At 36.5% G+C, this 27,213-nt stretch overlaps 2 protein-coding genes across 2 annotated transcripts in view; one reads left to right on the forward strand and one right to left on the reverse strand.

The window, feature by feature from the left end:
* Positions 1-449: 449 nt before the first annotated feature.
* On the reverse strand, positions 450-11,212 carry LOC131521214 (uncharacterized). Its single transcript, XM_058745735.1, has 6 exons — positions 11,060-11,212; positions 8,622-9,022; positions 6,542-6,617; positions 6,081-6,159; positions 3,590-3,776; positions 450-3,477 (listed from the first exon to the last, which is right to left on the reverse strand). The coding sequence occupies exons 2-6, from the start codon at positions 9,018-9,020 to the stop codon at positions 2,947-2,949; spliced, it is 1,272 nt and encodes a 423-aa protein (XP_058601718.1). The 5' UTR covers positions 9,021-9,022; positions 11,060-11,212; the 3' UTR covers positions 450-2,946.
* A 2,508-nt stretch (positions 11,213-13,720) lies between these two features.
* ca14 (carbonic anhydrase XIV) overlaps positions 13,721-27,213 on the forward strand; it is a 93,420-nt gene continuing 79,927 nt past the window's right edge. Inside the window, exons 1-2 of the mRNA XM_058747919.1 lie at positions 13,721-14,030; positions 14,299-14,319. Of these exons, the coding sequence (XP_058603902.1) occupies positions 13,964-14,030; positions 14,299-14,319 (88 nt within the window). The 5' untranslated portion in view covers positions 13,721-13,963. The remainder of the gene's footprint in view (positions 14,031-14,298; positions 14,320-27,213) is intronic.

Raw genomic sequence — 27,213 nt, forward strand, 5'->3', positions numbered from 1 at the left:
CCAGGAGCATGGTTGGAGATCCCTGCTCTACAGTATTGCTGCAGTATAGAGCTCTGACTCAGTAGCCTATATGTATGTGCCTCAGTAGAGCAGTGCTTTGGTTTTAGTGGTTTAGAGCAGTGCTGTGATATGGTTTTTAGAAGCACTGATACTGAGCTCTGTCATTATAGCACACTGCCTTAATTTTAGAGCTTTGTCTAACTGGAGTACTGCCTCAATATAGTGCTCTGCCTCACTAGAGCATTGCCTCAATATTAGAGATCTGCCTCATCAAAGCTTGTTGCCACTATATAAAGTTATGCCTCAGTACAGAACACTGCCTCAGTATAAACATCTGCACTCTAAATATACAGACAGAATCTCCAAAACACAAGTGCACATTATAAACCTTACCTAACACACAAAACACATACAGTATACATACACACCACTAAAACAACATAGTCAAATAGTACATCTAAAATGCAGTTTATTAAAATGCTTGTCTTTGTTGAAAAAAGATAAGAAGAATAAACGTATGGGATGAAGAAGGGAAAAACAGGTGAATCAGAGTGAAAAAGCGCTATATAAATAAAATATAGGTGACAGAGAGAGACTGAAAAGAAGGACAGACAGAACGATTTCCAGTGTGCAGAGTGGTACAACAGTTTTATAAAAAGACAGATTAAACAGCCATTATACATCATTTATGATCATTGCTCTTGGTCTTAAACAACCAATACAGTATAAAACATGACAAAATAAAATTAAAATAAGTGCAACAAATTTCTACAAAATCATTATGTAAAAAAGTCAATTACATATAATAAAGCTGACGCAGATATCAGTTATGATTTTTAACATGGTAAAAATTTCTATTGCTAGGGGCACCTGGACTCTTTTTAAATCAATAATTTAGCAGCATGTGAAATTGTGCAATTTTTTGTCCCTCATTACATTGTTTACAGCCACAGAAAATCATTTTTCTTTTTTTTCCAGAAATTAATCGATGCATAAGTGCATTTTAACATTATAATTTGTCTGCTCCAAAAATACTGATCCAAGAAATTTGATGGTTCCTGGATGCATCACAACTGCGTGCAGTGACTGGTCAGAAAATACAGCTTCTCTTTGAATGTTTCTATGACTAGTTCACATTGACACATTTGTTCTTGGTCATACTAATTACTGTACTTCACTGTGCAGTTAGTGGTAAATTGTTACTGTATCCAAATGCAGTTTTCTCATGAAGTTTTGAGATTTTGTGTTCTGTACCATTTGATAAAAATACACAATTAACAAATACGAGTATGAATAAGAATATACATATCGTTTCTAGAGAAAAGGCACAGGTTTCCCAATTTCACATTTTCCACACAGCAATTCCATGACAAAAACCTGCCATATGAATAAATACTCCATGACCTCAGCTGCCATAATAATAAATACATATACAAATAATCATAAATAAATGTTGAAATCAACAAGTGAATAAATAAAGGTTGGCATATTAGCACTATTTATGATGGTTTTGTCCTCTTATTCCTTTTTTAGATGTCTAATATCACTCAAGTGCCTCATTCAAGCACTTAAATTCTCATCTGTGAGAGTAGGAGGTTTGCCATCAAAATCGTCTTTTCTCTTTCAACCTGGGTATTACATAATTTCCTACATAATATGATGTTGACAATTACCATTAGCCACTGGTCATATGCCATCACAGACCATCTGACATTACTCAGTTAGACATGCTAACATAATGTGTATAGTAGTTGTGGTTAGTTTTTCCAGCCTGATGCGTTGTCACAAAGATTCTACAGCAAATAAATTAAGTGGTTAATTTTCATTTAAAAACCCACCACTGCTAGCACACACACTCTCTCTCTCTCTCTCTCTCTCACATACTCACTGGTACTGGTGGTTTACGGAGACTCTCAATAGGCGTAATGGTTTTAATACTGTACAAACTGTATTTTCGATCACCTTATAACACCAACCCTACACCTAAACCTACCCCTTGCAGAAAACTTTGTGCATTTTTAGATTTTCCAATTTTACTAATGTGTGTCCCCCCATAAACCACCCAAACCAGTGCACAAAGCTCCCACTAGGGTGGGACAAAATGACTGCCTTTATAAAACGCAGTAAAAGAAACTGTAACAACTTCTGTTACAACCCGCTCATAAATTCACATTATATCAGATATTGAAAAGTCAATTATGCTGCTGCTACATTTTTCCTCAGAGCTACAAAAAGGACCTTTCACACCAGCACTGTGTTGTCTACTGGCAGCTTTTTCAAACTGTAATTATAACAAATGTAATTCTCAGAATTCTCAGTAGCAGTTTGAGAAAACAAAATATAGCAAAAACTAAACCTTTTATTTTATGCTATCTTATTAATGATATATATTCAAATGCCAAGTCATACCACTCGCTTAAGCTTGTGTTAACTTTTCTTTAAAATTATTGCTGTCTAGTCTTAATTCAACCTTGTTTTAGGATTAAAGCATAGTCAATGACTAGAATTCCCCTCAGATTTAAACACAAACTTTTGAGGGCACAGCACATCCACAAGCGATATCACATTTCCTTAAAGGTGAAATGTGTAATTTTTTGGATGTTTACTGTCATGTAAAAACTGTCTCTGTTGGGCAAAATTCTGCGTGTTTAAGCATCTTGTCCAACACAACACAGCACTGGCTCAACCAATATCAAGATTTTGGGGCAGGGCTATCTGTTTGACTGACTAAATCTACTTCACCTTAAATTTAGGTACTTTCGTTTCAAGTTCAAAAGAGCCAAATTTTCAACCCAATCAATATAAAATTCAAGTCTCAGTTTTTTTTTTTTTTTTGGAAATTCTTTTGCAATCATTGCAATATACAACCTTCAAAACTTTCAACATCCTATACTTTAATTCTTCTCTGACACTGAGAAGACTTTCAGCTGGTTGTGCTTTTTTGCATCAGGTTTGTATAGTGCTTTGCTGTACAAGGTTTGAAGGCTTCATTGTGATTGGTGGAGTTTGGGCATACTCCTGCAATGGACTTGTTGTCCCTAAACTCACAGACTGGCACTGGTATCTAGTTGGCTCTGAAAAAGGTGTAGTGGAAGAGACAAAGCTGTCCTGCATGGCTGGACTGCTCCTGCTGGTGAGAGGGGAAATTGGAAGGAGGACATTTCTGCTTCCTCTTTCTTTTGCCATTCTGCCTTTATGAGAGGGACCAGATTTAGGTGGGGAGAAAATGGGCGCAATGTGCACCCATGTCAGTCTTGAACCTGACCACTGGATAACCTTGTGCTCCAGGGTTTCACCAAATTGCTTGTCTGATGTGTTCTTGTTTGAGAAAAGGGGAGGAGCCTCTGAAGAGCCCTCCCCTCCATCAACATATGGCCATAGATGTTGCTCTTCACAACATTCACGGTTTGAGCTTTTACACACCATGGGAGGTGAAGAGGAGGGTGAATCTGTGTCTGACCAGCTCAATCTTCGCTTCTGCAAGAGCCAAGAGAAAATAAAAAAAGGGCATCAATATCTATAAAATCACACAGTATAAAATGGAGCGCACCAAATAATATGCTGTGTGTCTCGTGTGTGCGTCTCTAACCTTGACTGGAATATGTAATTGGTCTTTGTGCTTGTGTGGGGGAGTGATATTGCTGCTGCCATGGGTGGAAATGTTTCGAGGTGAAAGGTCAGCAGGGTTAGGTGTCACAGAAACTTGAGCAGTCACTTGAGGGAACCAAAGCTTTAGCATCACCTCTATCTGCAGCAAAGTGGGTAAGTACTTCTCTCTGTAGAGATCAAGGGAAAGTGAAAAAAAAGCACACAATAACAGACAAATATATAGTCTGATGTTGTCAATTATATAAGTAATTCGACTCATTCTGATGCCACACATTAGTGAAACGTCCATATTTCAAGAGATCTGTGCAAACTTGAGGGTAGAAAATTACTGCCAGCTGGTTTAATATTATGTTTGTATTTTACAATTAGTTTGTGTATTATGAATAATAACAATAATTTGATCAATAAGTGAACACTTCCAACAATATAACTTTACAGCATCTTAATTAATCATCAACCTTGGTTAAGTAAGGGATAAAGCACGGCTAACATTAATCGATTTTAATGCACCACGTGGAGGCCAAGTGGTTGCCTCTGCGAAGTGCATTAAAATAGTTTAATGCACAGCTAGACATGCATTATCCCGCTTATACCATGGTCACTTGCCAGCACTGAAAAGTTAAAGCTGTTAATGATGTTTGCAGTGGAATATTTCATCAGTTAGGCCTACAGCTCGTTAGCGCCAGCATTCTGCCCGCTTCAAATCAGACACAGAGACGAAATAGTAAGATCACATTTATTTGAATGAATTATAGCATTGATTGATGGATCGAGAGAGAGAGATGACAGTTGTGTGTGTGTGTTACCTGCATCTGCACATCTCTCTACAAACAATGAAGCTGTGTTTAAGTTACTTCAAAAACAGCGATTTTACCACCTCGTCTCTGTGTGTGCACTGCGCAATCTTTAATATCCGATCTCTCTCTCTTGGTGTGTATGTCTGTGTGGTTTTGTGTGCATCAATTGAATCAGCGCTTTAATATAGAACTGTGATTAAACTGACTTGGAACTACTTGTGTATTAACCCCTTAACTGTCACTCACAGTTTTGAACAGAGACATTATAGTGCACTATCCAAACTTAAATTTTTATAATTCATGAATGAAAACATTTTGTAACATGATTTTGATGTACCATTTCCATGGTAATGCAATGACTGATTTTAAAATGGGTTTCAAAGGATGAATTTTGAGATTTTATGTTTTCAACTGATAAATAATTTCTTATGATTTTTAAAGCGTGATAGAGAAAAAGGCAACTAAGAAGACTTTCTGTGACAAAGGTCAGAACTCCTGTTATGATGTAGATTTTTCAGGTCCACTCTTGTCATAAATTAATCTATTACTTTTCCTACATAATTTTTTAACAAAAAAAAAAGTGTTAAAATACCTATTTAGGAGTCTTAGACCTTTCCAACGATATATAGTTTGTCATGATTAGAGTAGGATTTAATTGTAAAATAGAGAAGTAAATGTAGGCGTCCCACAGGGTGGACGGTGACAGTTAAGGGGTTAAACAGTATTAATGCATACCTGCCAGCCAATCAGAATCTAGTATTCAGACAGACCATGGTATAAAGTAGTTTTATAAATAGACAGTTGTTGAGCTCTGCACTGTTGCCAAAAATCCAGTTATTATCAATGATTCTGCCTACACTGCACAATGATGCATCAGCAATAATAATTAATCTATAACAACTTTTATGAATTACTGAGTAAAAATTCAATCAACAAACTGCCAAATTTTAAAGAATATGTCCTATTAATAGTTGTTTTGGTGGCAAAATGTGAATCAAATGACTGATAAAGTTAATAAGCAGGTTTTTCAGAAAATTAAATGCTGTATTTTTAATTTCTTTCAAAGAAACCCCATAATGAAAGTCTCTTATGCTCACCAATCCTGTATTATTTAATTGATGAAAACAGTAGTATAACTGTGAAATATTATAACAATTTAAAATATTTTTTTGGTAACAATGTAAAGTCTTCACTGTCACTTTTGACAATTTAATGTATCATTGCTGAATAAAAAGATTAATTTCTTAAAAAAATTAAAAAAATCTTACTGACCCCAAACTTTTGAATGGTTGCATAAGTACAAATGTAAATTCAATCAGGATAGCATGGTCTCATGTTTGATTCACAGAAAATTTGGTGTAAAGCTGCTAGTAGCAAATATAATAAAAAATTCCACAGACTGGCGTTTCACAAATTAAACTACTGACTGCTTAATTTTGGCTGTTTTGCTGGCTTTTTATTTGTAGCACCTTCTACAGAACGTTGTGTTCTGATGTTTATACATAAGTTGCATTAAGCTTGGATGTTGTTTAGAAGACGGACCCCTGATAATGTCATAAATACTTGCAAACAATGAGACAAGATTATACCTAACAACTCTGAAATACTGCAAAACAAACTTTTTCTAATACTTAAAATCTAATACAGTTCTTATTGATATTCACACTCTCTCACCCAATATGTGGTTTCTGCAGGACTCCTACAATCCTCTGAATTCTGTCCATTGCAACACTCTGCTGAAAACTGCTCAGACCTGCCAATCACAAGCAGTAAATGTACTGATACAATATCAGTATTCATCATAAAGAGTCAGCTTAAATCACGTCCTGCACAGCCTGATGTTTTTCCGTGTATTGAAATGTGCTATAACTGAAAACAATAAAGTAAATTGACATTTAGTTTTAATAAGGCCTTGGGTTGCACCTTGTCAGTGTTACATAAAAGGAAAGCACAGACACACAAAAATGAAAGAGTCAAAAAATAAGAGAACAGAGAGAAATAAATAACACACATAAAAGGGTTGCTACACTCTAAACTATAGAGTTTATTACAGGCCAATTACAGCTGTTGTATATCCTTACAAAGAGGAATGTTTAAGCCTAGACACACACAGAAACAGTTTGCTTTTGTCTCACCTTTGTCAAATCGCCCTTTCTTCAGTCCATTTAGAAGCTCCAGCAGAGGCCGAACATACCCCTGGAGTTCTAAACACTGAGAGAGAGAGAAAGCCACGATCCTGATATTCAATTAATAACTCTTTAAGATCTTTTTTGCATCTGATATTAATATCGGTTTTAGGCAATCACATCACAAGTGGACAGCACTAAATGCATATGCAAATGGAGTCAAAATGTTCTGGTGTAAACACTAATGCATCTTTATGTGTCCTGGAGGACAGTGAAGGACCACCTGGCAATCAACCACTGTGCTAAAATAAGGGTTTTAAACTTTGCTGTGTCTCCTATAGAGAAAATAACCATCTGTTCTCAGAACATGTTCTGTTTGCCTTAAATAAAAGTATTTGCCAGATAAATACAGTCAGGTCCATATATATTTGGACATAGGCATGATGTTTATTATTTTAGCTGTTGACCAAAACATATTCAAGTTACAGTTATATAACGAATATGGGCTTAAAGTGCACACTCTGAGCTTTAATTTGAATTGGGTATTCTCATCACAATTGGAGGAAAGCTAAAGGAATTACAACTCTTTAATATGTACCTCCCCCCTTTTTCAAGGGACCATAAGTAATTGGACAGTTGACTCAAAAGTCATTTCATGGACAGATGTGGGCTATTCCTCTGTTATTTCAACATCAGTTAAGTAGGTAAAAGGTCTGGAGTTGATTCTAAGTGTGCCATTTGCATTTGGAAGCGGTTGCTGTAAACCCACATCATGCGGTCAAAAGAGCCCTCCATAGAAGTGAAACAGACGATTGTTAGGCTTCAAAAACAAAACAAATCCATCAGAGAGATAGCAGGAACATTTGGAGTGGCCAAATCAACAGTTTGGTACATTCTGAGAAAAAAAATGCACTGGTGAGCTCACCAACATAAAAATGCATGGATGTACACAGAGGACAACAGTGGTGGATGATCGGAGGATCCTCTCTATTGTAAAAAAAAAATGCCCTTTCACAATATCCAGCCAAGAGAAGAACAGGTAGGCGTGTCACTGTCGAAGTCTACAATCAAGAGAAGACTTCAAGAGAGTAAATACAGAGGGTTCACCACAAGGTGCAAACAAGGCCAGATTAAACTTTGCCAAAAAACATCTAAAAAAGCCAGACCACTTCTGGAAAAGCATTCTTTGGATGTCTGAAATTAAGATCAACCTGTACCAGAATGACAGGAAGAAAAAATTACAGAGAAGGCTTGGAACAGCTCATTATCCAAAGCATACATCATCTTTGAAACATGCTGGAGCAGTGTGATGTCATGAGCATGCATGGCTTCCAGTGGCACTGGGTTACTGGTGTTTAGTGATGATGTGACAGAAGACAGAAGCAGCCGGATGAATTCTGAATTGTATAGGGATATACTCTCTGCCCAGATTCAGCCAAATGGAGCAAAGTTCATTGGGCAGCGCTTCATAGTACAAATGGACAATGGCCCAAAACATACAGCAAAAGCAACCCAGGAGTTTTTGAAGGTAAAAACGTGGAATTTTCTGCAACGGCCAAGTCAATCTCCTGATCTCAACCTGATTGAGCATGCATTTCATTTGCTGAAGACAAAACTAAAGGCAGAAAGACCCACAAACAAACAACAACTGAAGTTAGCTGCAGTAAGGGCCCGGCAAAGCATCACAAAGGAGGAAACCCATGTCTCTGGTGATGTCCATGAGTTCCAGACAAAAGGCAGTAATTGTCTGCAAAGGATTCTCAACAAAATATAATTTTTTTTTTATTTATGCTTATATTTATTTGTCCAATTACATTTGAGCCCCTGAAAATGGGGGAGGGGGATGTGTATAAAAAGGGTTGTAGTTCCTAAGCATTTTATATTTTTGTTCAGCCCCTTGATTTAAAGCTTAAAGTATGCACTTCAATTTCATCTTGATTGTTAATCATAAGAAAAGTCACATTTGTGATGCATATAAATACTACAGGTAAAAAGTAATGGATCTCCACTGGCTACATTTCATTGGACTACTCGAGACAGATGTTAACACCATGTGTAAAGGGTTAAGAATTGGTAGAAAAATTCTCACCTTACGAGCAAACAGCAGGTCACCTTCAGCTCCTCCATTCTTCCCTTGCTCACTCTCTGAGCTGCTCCATCCCAATACAGACGAAGATGACGAGGAGAGAGACAGATATGATGAGATGGATGAAGACGTTGACCTAGCATGACTGTTGTCCTGTGACCTCTCAGGGTCACTAGACACAATGAACCCATCACATGCCCACTGAGATCCAGGATGCTCCTGCTCCCTGTTCATACTGTGAACATTTCTGTTAGAGAGACCTGACTGAGTCAAATGGATTCCATGGGGCTTGTCCCTGTCCTCCAACAGGAAAGCATCTGTTTCATCACTGAACAAGAAATTGTTGTTTGAGCTTAGTGAATCTTGTGATGGCTGAGAGGAAATAAATTCTGTGGACTGCATGACTGTGGGAAAGAGAGATAGAAAAAAAGAGGGAAATATCCTTAAAAGTCAAAGTTTTAAATATTAAATAAATAAATTAAATAAAAACGTGTGTGTAAAATGAATGCAAAGAAGAGAGAGAGACAGAGACATGCATTAAAAAAAAAAAACATAATAGGCTGACTAGAGGGTATTCAACAATGTTACAAAATGTGCAAACTTTGGCAATAGTGGGGCCCAAATGTCGGAGACCACTAGTTGCTTATGTATTGCATTTAATATATATATATATATATATTTTTTTTTTAATTCCAAATTTGTTGATGAGCATACACATTTAAGTTAAATTAAATTTACATGAATGTCAGAATGTATGCATGTATACATGCACTATTGGTACACTTTGTGCTAAAAGAAATCGGACCTTCAATGGGCAATGCCACAAATTAGCAACAAAATTGTAAATATGTCTTATTCATTTATCAGTTCTTTATTTTACACTTTTTAAATGCTCAAATTTTCTGTTTATTTCCAGGTTCAAATTAGATCTGAAATACATTTCCATTCTAATCTCTAAGATCATATTGCATATTCAAAAACAAACCATATTTCAATAAATCTTAATAAACCAAATTTTAGTTTTAAAATGTATTTCATTAGGACGGTTTCAATAACAGGAGCGATATGAACAATCAACAACACAACAGGAAGCACAATGGTTTTTCTGAATTTAGATAAAAGTTTCCAATTCAAAATTTATGAATACAAATGGAAATGAAATGACTTTCCAATAATTAATCCATAATTACCTTAATAAATTCCTGAGATCAAAAAAAAAAAAAACCCAACAAAATGCCAAAACTGGAAAAAATTAATGTGAATCATCAAACCACTGAAGTTAGGTTTTCCATAATATTATTATTATTAATTTTTTTTATAAATTTTTTTTTTTTTTTTTAAGTAAACCTATGATGAGGATGTCTGCATTTGTTTGATCGAAAGCACAGCAAAAACAGTAATAATGTGAAATATACAACAATTTAAAATAGTTGTTCTATTTTAATATATTTTAAACTGTAATTTATTCATGTGATTTCTTTATTTTACACTTTTTTTTTTTTAATTCTTCCAAGGTTCAGATTACATCGTAGTCTTTCAATAAAATCAAATACACCCAATTTCATTATTAAATTTATTTCATCGATACTGCTTTGTCGGAGCCAGTACAGAGTACATGGGGTCTGTCTGACCCTGTGAGATCACAGAAAAGAGAGAAGCATGCATGCCTGTGTAAGTGTGTAAGTGTGTGCATGATTCGGTTGTGTAAGTGTGTATCGTAAAGGGGGAGGGGTGCAGCAGGATGCTTTAACACTAGTGGTTAAAGAAGGCAGCTAGGCTCTCTCTATTTCTTCATTTTCTCTCTCCTCTCCCTCTAGCAAATACACACACACACACACACACACACGGACAGGGTAGAGGCAGCAGCATAAAAACACAAAAACACTCACTTTTGACTGCCTCATGTTCCTTTCCCCTCCCCCAACCATTTTTAATCTCTGTCTCTTTCTCTTCAAGTGTGCCTCTATTCATTGCAAACCCATATTAAAAACAAAGTATATCTCTTTCCTCCTGTCTTCCTCCAATCCATTTAGCTGTCTACTCTTCATGTTCAGTATGTAACTCTCTCTCTCTGCTGCTCAGACATTAAGCAGCAATGAAAATGACAGTTGTGATTGGTTCTGTTGTTCTGTATATATACACATAAACATACATATACAGTTCCCCTAATTGCAGTTACATTTAAAATGCAATAGAATACTATCGCATTTTAAATGTAACTGCACACACATACATAGATTGCACAGACAGTTACACTCATATGCCGAGTTGCAGGAACAGGATACATACATGAACATTGTATCAAATAACAGTTTACCAATGTCAAAGTGAGCAATCTAAATTATATTCCCTACTATCCCTGTGTGGCATGCACCCTAACAACGAATTGTTTAATAATACTAAAAAAAAAAAAAATCCTAAAAAAAAAAAAAAAAACATACCTCAACTTCAGGGCATCTGTTCAAGCAACGCAAACCCTGTCCGACGATCCCGTCTACTCTACCCCACAGATCAGCTCCTTACTCTCTCTCCTCACATCCCGAGTGTCAACATGTGCATGGACACACGTGCCCAATTTAGTGCCATCCACGCACAGCCTCTCGTTGGCCACTGCAGTCAGTTAGTAACAGTCTTATTGGCTTACGATCTAGCCAGTAATTGTTCCGCTCTTCTGCGACTGGCCAGTCAATGACTCGTAGCTCCGCCCATGCGTGTGGTATTTGTGTTGGCATGGGCGCAGAGGAGCAGAAGTGTAAACACGCGCAGGTCAAAAAGATACAGTAAGTGCAGCGTGTGTGTGCGTAATGTATATAGGGTGCATTCACTCTTGTAATGAAAGGAGCAAAATCATTACGCAAGGCAATCATAAAATCATAATTTCATTCTCACTAACACGTGGTAATCTTCCACTGAAAGACAGCTAATCTACAGACTCCATGTCAGACAAGTCGACTGACACACGTGAACCTGTCTTTAGTCTCACCTGAATAGCACTAAAACAGTTCATAGGAACAAGCTTTCTTCAAGGTTTGCACTACATTTGTAGAGGACTTATAGCTGATGTTTTTGTTTTGCATTTTAATGAATGAAAAAATTATAAAAATGAATGACGTTTTCTTTGTTTAACATATTCTTTAAAACAATTTCCGCACCCATACTGGTTTTCAGCAGCCATGTCTCGAGATTTTAGGGCATAAAGTATACATTCAGAATAGTTGTTGCACTGAGTCTCAAACAGGCCGTCCACGGACTATTAATTAGGGAACAGAAAGTGCACTATGAACAAAGCTGTCATGCTGTTCTCATAGGTGTATGAAGTAATAATCTTAATCTTAACATTAACCTTTACATACATCTTTTTTTATTTTATTTTTTTACATTTAAAGACTTCAATTAGAAGATTACAGACATTTCTCTTGAGGGTTTGGTCATATTCTGGGTTCGTTCAAAAACGGAATGTCTTTTTTTTTTTACTGCTCTTCCATTGTGCAAACAATAAACATATATATATATATATATATATATATATATATAATATATTCCAGAAAAATGGGCCTGCCCTGCCCTGTATCCCTTTAAGAGCAACGTTTACATGGACGTGAACTGCAGCCTGTGAGGTTTGTGAATGAAATCCATAGCCACGCCTCTAATACGGAATAGGCCAATGAAAATTATGATAACCATTCTAACACGCCCTACTCGCTAATGATTGACCAATGGTGAAAGCTTCATGGATAAGGAGCGTTACGTAAGACTGTGCAACGGTTTCACGTTGAAACGGATCACTACGCTGTTAAATTTAAGTAGGAGGGAACGGATTGGAGTACCGAAGCTGAAACGTTAAATGAAGTTTTTTTTTTTTTTTTTTTTTTAAATAACTGAGCCGTTAAATCTTTAAATGTGGCGAGGACAAATGACATCGTGGCATGAAAATACACATGAAAGAAGTCTCACAAGACGGCGCTGCTACATTACATTTACTAGAGGAGCACATTAGAATTACGAGGAACTATTTCCAATGGAAATAAAGGGAATCCAAAGCAAACATCCAAACACCTCATTGTTCCAGAGAGATTCTTTAATTATTGGCCAATTAATTTAATGTAAAAATTCGTGAAATAATTCCTATAATATTAAATAAATCTTAATAAACATTTCTTAAATAAATCAGAGAGCCAAAACACTTGTGCATACACATGTGCATACAGGTAGCCTATATAAAATCACAATAACAATAACAGTAAACACAAAGATAGCACAGGAGAACTATAGCTATTTATAAAATTTAGATATCATATTTCAAAAGCTGACATTTAACATTTAAATACAAAGAAGAGGTCGTAGAAATTATAGGATGGAGTTTACTGCCCTCCAGCGTTTGAAAAATGAAGCGTAATAAGGCGTTCAATGAGGTCATTGAACTCTGGGCTTAAAAACAGACGTTTTAAACTTTGTAGAAACATTATTTTCAATTCAACACAAAATGTATTTACTTTTTAAGATGCATTTAATCTAGTTGCATTTTATTCCGTTTGGGAAATTCCTGTTAATTCAGTTGTTTCAACCAGTGTCAGGGGTGCCATAACGGGGGGAAGGTTAGGACGATTCCAAGGGCCCGGCAAGGGAGAGGGGGCCCGGGACGCATTTTTTTTACTGAGGGGGAATGCGATCTCGGAGTGGCCTGAGTCAATGATATTCAGGGGGCCTGGAAACCATAGCGGCAACCCTGATCAGTGTCTACATGACTCATCTTTCATTACCATATCATTGTTTTATTTTAGCATGCATACTTCTTTTTATTAATTACTATGAATTTTAACAGCACAGAGAAATAGTTACGCATGCTAAATTTGTCAAATAGCAATTGTAGTTTGCAATAGATGAGCTACATCAATTCTGCGCTTTCTGTCCTCTCTGGTCTCCCTCTCGCAGTCTCTATTCATTCTCTTCATTATCACCTCAGTACCCCTTCAGTCAGGCTCTCCCTGCTCCCCCTCAGTCCTCCCCCCTCAGCTAGTTGTGTCATACACATTTTTCAGTGTCCAGCAGCAAGTGATTTTCTCGTTCACTTGTCCTTTTCTCCTTTCAGTTCTCTCTGTTTCTCTCTCTTTCTCCTGTGGCATGTGATGCCACTCTCTTTCACAATTCAGCTCACTGGACCAAATCACCCAAGTCCAGAAAAGGAACACAAATTATTCTTTCTTTGAGAAAATTCTTGGATACATTTTTCAAGTTGTTTTGCTATAGACCTGTTAAGATTTTCCTACCATTTTCTAGTGTACTGGTGTGTCTATAGCTTTCTCATTGTATGAGTGTGTGTAGCCTGTGGAGAGGAGAGTGAAAGAATGGACCTTGTCTGGATAACAGTGGCTTTTTTTCTCTTTTACAAGTGTGTGGAGTGCTCAGGAACTGGTAAGACTTTGATTATCTATGTAATATTAATGCAGTGGCCTGTTGTAACAACTTTTTGGTGATCACTGCTACAGAACACAGATGAAAAGATTTATTTGCTTTTTGATGCTTCAGTAACTTTTAATTGTTATATAATTAAACTGCCCTAATGTGCTAGTCACTGATGGTATTTTTTGTATGTCTTAATAATTAGGTTACAATTTAATTGTTACCTGAAATACACAGAGAATCTGTTTTAACTTTTGTGTGTTCTTCTTTTTTTTTTAAGCTAAAGAATGGACATATGCAGGTAACACAGTTTTTTTAATTGTTCCCCACTCTCTGTGATTTTGTCACAGATTTGGTGTAATATTATTGTGATTAGATTATCATAGATAACCTGTATAATAGTATATACTTTTAAATAGCTTTGGTTCAAAGCTTCTGTTGATTTCTGGAAAGGAAACTATGTTACACTGCAATTCACACACAAACACAGATTTACATGCTTCAGTGTGCTAATTGCACAGTGATGGTTCAGTTAATAATGCGTTAGCATGTGATCAGACTCTAATAAACCTGTGTGAATGGATTTTAAACAAGAATAGCCTACTTCTAAAAATTCCACACACCCACATAAATGCCACAATTGCAAATATCTTCTGAGCCAAGGCTTATTTATTGATTGAATGTAATAAAGTTAAAATACAAAATGTATTATTTTCCTGCAAAGGGATACCATTTGGGAGAACCCATTATGATCTTGTGACATTCTTGGCATAATAAGGCCTCTGGAAAAGCTTGTTCAGCTGTATTTGCAATGCATGTGCTAAACTGTTATATAATACAATGTGATCTCATGAGAATTCATATGTATTTTACGTAAATGTGGTTCTACAAAACTTACATTTACTTAGGTTTTCATATGCACTAAAACGTACATTTCTAACATATTTACAGCATTTTAACGTGTAATACAGACGCATTCTTAGCATTTAACGTAAAATACTGACATATTTTCAGCATTTTAACATAGGGTAGACTGAGTACATTTGAGACGTGTACAGTTGAAACACCTTGCAATAACAAGTTAAAAATATAGCTGCAAGCAGCGATGGCGGGCCCAAGCCATCAGTGCAAATGCCACCCCGGGGGCATCAGGAGAATGGTGCACAGCAGGCACATGGATTTACGGTAACCCTCTGGCAGGTTGGTTTTTAGAGATACGGCAAAGAATGGGTTAATCCAAACCATAAAGACTGTGAAACATACACACACACACTAGGGGTGGGCGATATGGCAAAAATATCATATGACAATATTTTTTGGGAAAAATCAAATTCACGATTTTATCACGATTCTTTGTCATGTTGGTTTTACTATTTTGCAAGTTGTCTGAGCATTACAGCCAAACTAATTTCCCTATTATAAAGACAAAGCCTTTCAAGGTAACAAAAATATTAAAAAAAGAATGACAGATATTTAGGCCAAATCATTATTTTATCTTTGTTTTTAAAAAATGAGAACAAAAGATACACATTACAAATACACGTAATATACAAATAAAACAGTGTTTTATTTTCAGGTACAATAGATTTATTTAGCAGTAAAAATAAAACACTATATAGATTGATTCCTATTAAATCAATTGTATTAACGTTTTTCAGTCAAGAGTAGTGAGTGATTTTTCTCTTTGTGTTTTGGTGTTTTATTAACATTAAAGGAATAGGCTTGTTTGAGATGAGCAAAATCTGCGCAGAACCGATCACCGGTGATCATCGCGAGACGCATGCCGGTTAGAAAAGTGTCCGAGTTACGTCCGCCTTGCTCTGATGTCATGCTGACGTGTGCCAAAAAACTCTCGCGACGGCGAGGCGGCTGTGTCGGATTGAGCAGTCGCGCGCAGTTGCTCTCCACCAACTGCGCTGACCAAAAGCATGATGGGAAACGACTGACGGACGACACAGCTTAATGCTCATTGGTTCAGACAGCCGTGATGCTCTCTTCTAAAATGTTTTATATTTTTAATCTGATTTCATGCTATCATGTATTTAAATTGTGCATGAATATTCCCAAACACTGACAGTGCGATCTCTGTGTGAGATATGTGATTGTTGTCATATTTTCTATAAAAATCTAAAATACATGTTTGAATTAAAATAAAAATGAATGATAAATATACGCCTTTCGTATGGAATTAAATAGCAAGCGCTCTGTGTGTCTTGTTCATCATATTTATATTCATATAAAAGCAACAGAACTGAAAATATATCATGTTTATCAGCAGCACAGCATATGAGTGAGAATAACGCGATATCTGCCTTTGATCTAGTTTGATCTCGTTCCACTTCGAGAGGGCAGAACTGTCCGTCTTGACTGCGCTTATTTCACTCCTCCTCTCACTGCAGCCGCCTACATTTCAGGCGAGGCGAGGCGCATCTCAAACAAGCCTAATAATAGGTTGTTTGCACATGACGTCACTGATGACGCGCGAAATGCAGCTGGAGGGCAGGAAGTGATTTTTCTCCATAGGAAACTCAAAATTCCTGTGTTTTGCGTTGTTTAAGGATGCTTGAATCGGCCAAACCGAGAAAACACAAGGAGCTTTTATTGTGTATGATAATGTGTTGTTCATAAGAGGGGGAAAGTCAAGAAACTGACTGAAAAACGCAGGGGAAAGTGGCTTGTAAAGCTGCGTCTGCGGTCGGGAGGAGCCAGTCGGATAATGCTCGTGTGTGCAAATGGTTAATATAATACAAGATAAAATAGTATATTAAAATAATAATAAAGATATAAACAGGTTGGACCGCCACCGCTCACGCATTTAGCGTGAGACGGTCAGAATTCACTCAATGCTAAACGGCCACGTCCGGCGCGCCGTGCACTTCAGTGTCGGGTCGCTTCCAGCTCGGATGCGGCAGTGTCGGCTCGCTAACGGCCGCTGCATCTGGCCCTATTGGCTCAGTCCACAGGCATCAGGCCCGAGTGCGGCAGACGTGACAGCCTTATCAGTGGCGGTTCTACATTGAATTACTCCCCGGGCGAGACCCCCTCTGAGCGCCCATTCCCAATTTTTTTTTTTTAGGTTTTTTTGCTAAAAAATTTTGCACAAATAGTTTTACTATAACAATATAAGTGTAAGACAAGCTTATATTTCTCAATTGCACAAATCCTTCAACATGAAAAACACAATTCTGCACAAAACAGTATAAGTTATCAGAACTTAAATAAATATACTCTGTATACATAATCGACAATCAACAGATTTCCCATCCCCCAACACTGTCACTCACGACCAGAAGTCAAGACTAAACCACAAAGTGAAAATAGCAGTATTCTTTAGTGATATGTTATTTACACAGTGCAAATAGCTTTAGATTCTATTTATTCTATGTTAAAATAAAATAAAAACATGGCGAAAAACATTATTAGAGAAAAACATTACTTATTGCAAAAATAGTGGTAATTATCTGCACTTCTGCATTGTAATACATTATAAAATAGTATGCAATAACTTACTGAGTGTAATTTTTTTATTTTATATCTAATTATTAAATGGATGCCACCTTATTGGGACAAAAGCCCTCTCTACACCTACCCTAACCCTACCCGATACTTTATGTTCAACTCTTTGATTATTTCCTTCATTTTTATTAAAAAATAAATGCTTTTCTGATGTGATGTGATTTGAAATTTAAAAAGGGAGAAAAAAAGTTCGCCAAAAGGCAGATTCGAACCCTGGCCAATCGTGTCGAAAGAAGTGTAACGCAAATTTTACCATCTGCACCACTGAATCTGACAGCTAGTAACCGTCTTTTGCATATTTGACTATCCCAATCATACATTTGTGGGTGGAGTTAATGTAAATAGCCTCTGCCAGCAACATAGCTATTTGCACTTAAATAGACACTCCGATTTTTTTATATTCCCAACAATTAAACAGTTGCCCACATGAAAAAAAAAACACTTCCTGCGCCCCTGGGTGTGACTGACTTTAGCCCACTTGTCCCACTAATTTGGGAGAGGTCAACTGTCCCCCGCGGCCGCACCCCCCTCCCCTTTCCACTTCTCACACAGCTTCTGTGCTCGGTACCTTCTCAACAAGCAGGGGCGCCAATTTGCCAATTCCCCGCACAGTTATATAATAGAAAACCGCTTAGCGTCGCAGATGATTTTTTTTTTTTTCCAAGTGCTTGTGCCGCCCCCCCACGTGTCATGAAAAAATGCTGCCCCGGGCGGCTGCCCCGTTCGCCCATGCCTAAAACCGCCACTGAGCCTCATACACTAACCTATGCAGTCAGAGCCAGAAAGAGAATTGATTAGTTCACCTCCCGAGTCTTCAGGTTTGAGTCGTTCGTTCTTTTGTCAGGTGACCACTTGCCGGATCAGTAAAATACTATAAAGTAAAACTGTATTTTTTGTATGTTGGATCATATTTAAGAATTATCATAAAATTATCAAAATATGTGTAATAAGCATTTTCCTAGAAATAAAAATGGTCTGTTCATTTCTGTTACTATGTTTTTGTTACTGTTTCTTGAGGATCTGTGTTATTTTATAAATAAATAAAACCCTGTTATAAATAAAATATTGATTGATTTGTCCTTTCACTGTCTTTTTCTATCAATAAACATATAATATAACTATATAATAAAAAAATCCAAGCCTAAAATTACCAAAGCACTTATAGTTTGTTCATTTTTACTCCAATTTTGACTTTGCTGGTATAATTGTTTTTCCTAGGCAGACTTGACATATTGGTCTAATATTTGTATAAGAAGATTGGTCAAAAAGGACACAATGAGAAAGTGAAAGCAAATAACATTTTGAATATGAATGATTAATGTTAGTTTAAAATATTAAGGTTATGATCTGGCTCTGTGGCTTTAGTATATTTTAATTTTCTTGTATTTTTTATTTAAATTGTTTTAATTCATTTTGGAATAGTTATCCTCTTTGATAAAGCTTTTTCTGGCACAAAAATAAACAATAAAAAAACAATTCAAGAGTGTGTACACAGTGTTAATGTCTAAAGTGTCATATGTTACAAAAGTATAGTAAGTAACACTATAGTCTAATCTAAAGGGTTAACTCAAAAGACATAAATACAACAAGACATTGTATTTTATGAAGATTAGACTCCAAAAAAAAAAAAAAAATTAAATTAAAGCATAACCAACTCTTTATTATCTTTATTACTACATTCAGTATTATGGAAAAGAACCATGGTGACAGAAATTAAAAGCAATAATTTGAGCCCAGAAATGCATCACATAACTGTACGAGTAAATAGTAATAATAATAATAATGACTATGCACCCGTTTGTAAGGAAGGTTGTAAATTAACTAATTTCTCTGCCCAAAGCTGTCACCTCACGTGACAAAAGAACTAACTACTCAAACCCGAAGACTTGGGAGGTGAACTAATCAATTCTCTTTCCGGCTCTGACTGCATAGGTTAGTGTATGAGGCTGTCACGTGATGAACGAACGACTCAAACCCGAAGACTCGAAACAGGTGAACTAATTCCAGTACAGAACCTATAGGATGTTGCGCATGCGCGACTGAACGAATCACTCCCTGAGACAACTCCTTCTTCCCGAGTCACATTAAAGATTCGTTCAAAATGAACGAATTGTTCAAGAACGACCCATCACTACCCTCCACTCCAGTTTAAATGCGCGCCTCGAATGTTCAACGCGTGCGCCCATCAAACACATGAAAGTTACGCAGCGTTTACATAAATAGTACCGGTACATAAAATTAGAAACTTGATGACATATTGTTTAAGTGGATAGTAGGCCTAAATTGAACGAGAATATAGGATCTATAATATAATAATAGCTTTAATGGTAAACGTTTTTTTATACAATAATTATACAATAATTCGGGACCGACCTAGCAGTTTTATTGCGCAGCAGCTCTCTCACTCACAGCGACCTCACTCAGAAAGACACCACTCAGGATAACTGTCATATTTTCAAACTTAAAATGGCAAGCACAGTTTCATTGGCCAGTTTCATGAATGACAGCCAGATTAACCAATCATGATCACAGCAAATAAGGTTAAATGACCAATAGGAATTGTTTCAGCGTGGTAAGGCAGCGCAATGTGTTTAGTTTTATTGTTGTTGATAATAGTTATATCAGAAGGTTTCATGATAAAAATGTAAAATGATAATATAATAATAATAACGATCTTAATAATAATTTAAAAGGCAGAAATTATTTATTCTGTACATACATTAAGTGATTCAACATACAGATCTTGATCTTAACCATAGACTGTATAAAACAGGACTTAACTCTTAACACTGAGCAGTTTTACCGGGCAATATGACGATATAACAATGAGTGCGTTTACATGGACCCTCTTAATGCGATTATAATGAGATTTTGGCGATATTGCGATTATGCTTTACCTCATGTAAACGCAATACTTCGATCTAAATAATACGATTAAGCTCATAATGGCAGCAAGCATAATCGTATTAACATAGGTGGCGTACGCCGATTTTAATCGGAATATACAGGCATGTTCGCAGTATTGCCGCTCTGACCAAAGTGCGCATGTGCTTGTGACATATATGAATAACGTGACACGCACCTGTAATAATACGGAGATTAGAAACGATGGAGGGGAAGAAAGCATCGCATTCTGAGGAAAACACAACAAGCTGCCAGCAGTCTCTGTGCAACATGATCTCACAGAATTCCGTGTAATGTTCACGGACTTAATTAACCCCGAATCTGTGGTGGCATCACGGAATCGCCGAAAATTCCGTGATGGACTCACAGAAAAAATTCCGTGATTGGCTCACAGAAAAAATTCCGTGATTGGCTCACAGAAGTGATACCAATGTAAGTCAGTGACAGGCATCAGCCGTGCTCCACGCACGGAAACCAGTGAATCCGTGCATGGACCACGGCTGATGCCTTCCGTGAGCCCATCACGGAATTTTCGGCGATTCCGTGATGCCACCACAGATTCGGGGTTAATTAAGTCCGTGAACATTACACGGAATTCTGTGAGATCAGGTTGCTCTGTTCCTTACCCTCATCCAGAAAGGACGAACAGAACGCGACGGCAGCGTATAGGCAAACAAATTCCATCATATTTCTATCATGGCGCCGAAAAAGCGTGGAATACAGCGATACAAAATCATTATGCATTAGACGTAAATAGATTAAAACAGCGACCAGTAATACTGCTCTTTCTGAGTCCATCATTTGTGCTGTCCAGTGGGGTATGTGAATAATGGCAGTGAAAAAATTAACCACAATTCTTAGCGAATAATAAGAATAATGGAAATTGCATGTAAACGGGAGTAAGAGCTTTGCTCTTGACATGTAAACATCAAAATGCGATTAAGTCCTTACTCTGATTATTGGAAATAATCGCAATATTCGTGCGCATGTAAACGCAGTCAATGATCCACTGTTTGAGATCTAGCTATAGTGTATTCTCCCCTTACAAAATTAGACATGGTTTGCTACTCTAACCGTAGTTTATCCATGGTATTTAATAAGATTGTGGTTATACGAATGTTAATACATACACCAAAAACATGGTCGCTACACGTTTACTATAGTAAAACCATTGTTAATTGTTGTAAGTGTTTTAGCAGTTAGCCTATATTAGTACCACTGTAGTGAAGGAGTCTGATTAGTCGTGAATATTTGCAGCCTCTCAGACAAACAACAGAGCGATTTTTAATTATTATTTTTTTTATTTAAAGAGATTTACATAGTCTGTTTTATTCTAAACTTATGTTTTTCCAAAAAATATTAATGTAAAACGGTCGGCTTTTCCTGTGGTGATTTGCATTTGTTTGTGCTGTGTGCTCGTGAGCGTGACCTAAAACATGGCGGAATCCGACGCTGCGTGACGTAGGTTCCCATTCTCTATACAGAGGCACGCATCCGTTTTCTCTCAGCTCTTTACTTTCATTTTAGACATAACCAACAGAGTCTATACATAAACCTTGTGTATTTTGACAGTATTAGTGTAAAAGATAACTTTTTAATTATCGTTTGACAGGATTTTAGTGCGCGCGCTTCAGGTGTAGGGGCTCAGAAAAAGCGCACGTCAGACCAGCGCATGAATAAAACATTTAACCGGCAAGGCTTTAAAGCAGATCCGAATAATGTACATTTGTGATTGCGAATAAGCGCAGTGTCCCGTGAGAGTAGCTCTACCTGAGTTTACACTGATGTGAATGTATGTGGCGATGTACAGTATACTGATACGGAGGCGCCAGAACTGCAGCTGATAGAATGTGCGCTGTAGCAGGATACTACGATATTTCTTCAAAAGCATATCGTGGAGACATTTTTATCGTCCACGATCAAAAATCGTCATATCGAACACCCCTAACACACACACAGAACAATAATTGGTAACAAACAAAGTTTAGTAACACTTTACAATAAGGTTTCAGTTATTTACATTAACTACATGAATTAACATGAACAATAATTATATAGCATTTATTAATGTTAGTTAATATTAAGTTTAAATCTAAAACATTATTAAAATTTAGTTTTATCTGTTAACGTTATTAATGCACAGTGAATTAACATGAACATTTTGATTAACTAACATAAACAAACATTAATATATGCTGTAAAATATATTGTCTATTGTTAGTTCATGTTAGTTAATGCATTTACTGATGTTAACAAATGAGACATTATTGTAAAGTGTTACCATTTAAAACCGGTAACACTTTATAATAACTGCACACTATGAATCATTAGTTAATCATTATGTTACGTGCTAGCCATTTTGTGTCTAGAGGTAATGGGCATAGCAGTAACAAACTTTGGAGAGAGAAAGCACAGGGACCTCTTTTCTCCAGCCCCAATAACACAACTCCAAACAAAAGAACTTGTTATTGTTTTTTATTAAATCATAAGAAAAAGATAAAAGGAAACATTAGCTTCAGGAGGGGGCAAAGGCCAACATAACAAACAAAAGATTTCTAACTCAATTTTAAACATAACTTACCTATACATAAACCAAAAACAAATGAATAACAAAATTGAACTTCCCTAACTCCTTGACTACCCAGATAACCAGGAGAAAAGCAATTAAAGAAAAAGGCACCCACCTCTCTACAAGTTTCCTTACAAAACCCTTGAACCCTAAACAAATGTACAAATCTACAACCAAATTCACAGTAGCACCAATGGTTAGCACTCAACAACAAAACAAAGTTAGCTGGAGCCAGAGAAAAGAAGTCCGTGTGACAGGTTACAAACTGCAACCCTCTCTCTCTCCTTTTGCTGAGACAGTGCTGGCTTTATGCTGCTTCCTCCTGAGTGCAGCCAATCAGTGGAGCCGAGTTGAATGGGTAACCAGCAACAGGTGTATCCAATCACCTCCACGACAGTGACAGCAGTAGACATGAAAAAAAAAAAAGAACAACAACAACAAAAGCATACATAACACATAACACAGAACAAATCAAACAAAATACGTCTCAGGACGTAACAATTAGTAAATAGTCAATGCATCCTTTACAAAGCATTGTTCCAGCATTAATAGGCATTAGTAAGCATTTTATAAATACAGCTATAAATTGTTTGTTCTTGAGCATATATAATGTTTAATAATTGCATTTTCATACTTTAATAATGATCTATTTATAATTTCTAAATTATTATGTTATTTACAAACCAGTTAATTAGGAGTTGTCACTGGTTCATAAGATCATTTATAAAGTGTAAGTAAATGATTAATAAACTATTTAAATGTACATTTATAATTCTTATTTCTAATTATTTAGAGACATGATAATAATTGTTCAGTGTGTTAATATATGCTTTATTAACACATATTCCTGCTGTAATTCATGATTTAGTCAGGTAGTTATAAAACATTTATTGCCAGCCATCTATTTTTGTGAGCTCATCTAAAGTGAGGACTATTTATACCTTATAAAGCATTTACAAAGCAGATTTAAATGCTCGATCATCTCCCAAACAGAAAAGACAAACAAAACACAGAGGGATACAGAACACAGAAATATTTTTTCAAGATGCAAAAAATGAAACTGTACAACTGTACACTTGATAAAAAAGAAAAATAAACCTCTGCAGTTTCATTGAAAAAATTTAATAAAAATTCAAGTGTACAGTTGTACAGTTTCATTTTTTGCATCTTGAAAATATATTTCTGTTCTGTATCCCTCTGTGTTGTGTTTGTTTATTTTTTTATGTTAGGAAAATAACTGAGCCTTTAAATCTCCTTTGTAATAGATATGCCTAATAAATAAAAAACAAGGCATTTATAGCTGTATTTATAAACTGCTTACTAATGACTATTAATGTTGGCAAAATGCTTTAAAAAGGATGAACTAACATTACTAATGCTTACCTAATGATTCATAGCGTGCAGTTATTATAAAGTGTTACCAAATTATGTTGTCAGTGCCCTACAAATAACTGGTTCTAGGACTTTTTTGGGTAACACTTTATTTTGATGGTCCCTTTTGAACATTCTGTTGACACTAAGTAATGTTGCAAATACATGTCAATAAACTCTCATAAGAGTATTGGTAGACTGTCTACTTCATATCTACTAACTTCTTATTGTGTTGGTCTCCCAACAGATATTCTACTGACTATAAGTAACTTTGCAAGAACGTGTCAACTTAATCTAACCCTAACCCTACAGCAAATTAGAAAGTTGTCCGGCTTGATGAGAACAATATATGTACCGAGTTTGGTGACTGTAGCTAAAACTAACCCCCCCACTTTTGACAAAAGGTGGCGCTATAGAGCGCCTCTTCCATGCCCGTTTATGAGCTTTTGCCAGTGTCTAACTATCATTAATACTGATATGTGTGTTGAGTTTCATGGAATTCTAAGCGTGTTATTTGCCTCAAAATCACCATAAAAGAATATTGAAGTTTGACACATTGCCATGGCAACAGTATTTTACATATCAATATTCCCTTCACAGTTTTACATCGGCTGTGTTTTGACATTATTCTGATGAAATTTGAAGCAAATCGAGTAAAAATAAGATGCTGAATTCAAAGCATTTTGAAAATGACACGTTTCCTGCTGCCAGATGGTGGGGCTATAACTTTGACTCCTAATAGTCACATCTATGCGATCGGCATCATACACCGATCAAACCACTGAAGTTTGATCAAAATCAGACAATGTATGTGGCTGTTTTTAGGCATTTCCTGTTTCTCATTTCTCGCCATAACTTCATCGCCTCGCCACGGGCAAACCGTTCGAGATATCAAAAATCCCCTCACAATTTAGCATCCCCAATGTCTTGAGATCATGTACACCGAGTTTGGTGGCAATCGGTTGGAAATCCTCAGAGGAGTATATCAAATTTCAGAGCATGCACTTTTCAAACAGCCCTAAATAGCCGACTTCCTGTTGGGCGGAACCTTTGACATGCAGTGTGAAAGTTGTTCAGCTCAATGAGATCTATATGTGTACTGAGTTTCATATGAATATGTGTAAGTATGTGTGAGATATACATCAAGTTTTCAGACTGTGTTCCAGGGGGTGCCGAAGAGCCTCATTTGTTAACATCAGTAAATGCATTAACTAACATGAACTATCAATAAACAATATATTTTACAGCATATATTAATGTTTGTTTATGTTAGTTAATCAAAATGTTCATGTTAATTCACTGTGCATTAATAATGTTAACAGATAAAACTAAATTGTAATAATGTTTTAGATTTAAACTTAGTATTAACTAACATTAATAAATGCTATATAATTATTGTTCATGTTAATTCGTATAGTTAATGTTAATAACTGAAACCTTATTGTAAAGTCCCAGACAGCAACATAGTTTTGGCCCAGATCCAGCCCACATCTGGCCCGTGTGAAATCCATGCGGGCCAGATGTGGGCCGGATCTGGGCCGACACTGCTTGCTGTCTGGGTACCAAACTCTGTTTGTTACCAAATATTGTTCTGTGTGTGTTAGGGGTGTTCGGTATGACGATTTTTGATCGTGGACGATAAAAATGTCTCCACGATCTGCTTTTGAAGAAATATCGTAGTATCGCGCTACAGCGCACATTCTATCGGCTGCAGTTCTGGCGTCTCCGTCTCAATATACTGTACATAGCCACATACATTCACATCAGTGTTAACTCGGCGGAATAGCTACTCTCACGGGACACTGCATTTATTCGCAATCACAGATGTACATTATTCGGATCTGCTTTACAGCCTTGCCGGTTAAATATTTTATTCACGCGCTGGTCTGACGTGCGCTTTTTCTGAGCCCTTAAGCCTGGTTTATACTCGACGCGTCCGCAAGTTCGCTTGGGTGCGCGCGCCAAATATGACGTCATCACGGTGTTAGCGGAAGTTCGCTTTGGGTGAGCGTGACCTCATTTCGCGTGGCGGTGTGCACAACATTTTTTGTGACTCGAGCGAACAGTTCGCGCGGCGCCGCAGTCAACATGAACAGCTTATATTTTCTTTGTAATTTTTATAATAGTTTTAAAATAATTATTCACATATGCCTGTAGCACTGTAACTATAGCAAAGTATTCTATGCACCACAAAACAATGTGTCTGTAATATATTGTATTCAGAATAAAACAATATTGATCAACATTGCTCTTTTGAACTGTTCTTATATCTTCTCATTTTATATAACATAACAAAGACATCACATGGGTTAATCTATGGCAAAGTACATTTTGCAGTCCCTAACCTTTATAGAAGTGTTACATTTGCAAAACACTGTAGGGTTTCAACTTATATACATTATAACATTAATCTGGTATTTGAACAGTTACACCTACTTGAGCCTCAACGTGGCAATATTTTTGTCTAACTTGTACTCTAATAATGTGGTCTAATTTGAAATGTTAGAATAATAAATAAGACATCCTGTAAATTCCAACACTGTCGAATAACCCACATACCGTTAGCTATACTACAATATGTAGAAATGTGTCTGCATTATGCACAGAAATGAAAGAGTGAACAAAAAGTTTGATGTAAAATGTTATTAAATCAACAAACAATAGTCCATCTTGAATGATCTGACGTAATTCCGGTAAAATTCCTACTTCTCTTCTACTTCCTGCGGATTTAAAGGACGATTTCGTTTGTGCGCCCCCTGTCGTTTCAAAGAATATCTCAAGGGCGAACGCGTCGAGAGGCATCCAGCTGTAGCCCCGCAGACTCAGTTCTTGCTA

This window comes from Onychostoma macrolepis, chromosome 16 (assembly GCF_012432095.1).
Source record: "Onychostoma macrolepis isolate SWU-2019 chromosome 16, ASM1243209v1, whole genome shotgun sequence".
In the NCBI taxonomy this organism is placed as follows: Eukaryota; Metazoa; Chordata; class Actinopteri; order Cypriniformes; family Cyprinidae; genus Onychostoma; species Onychostoma macrolepis.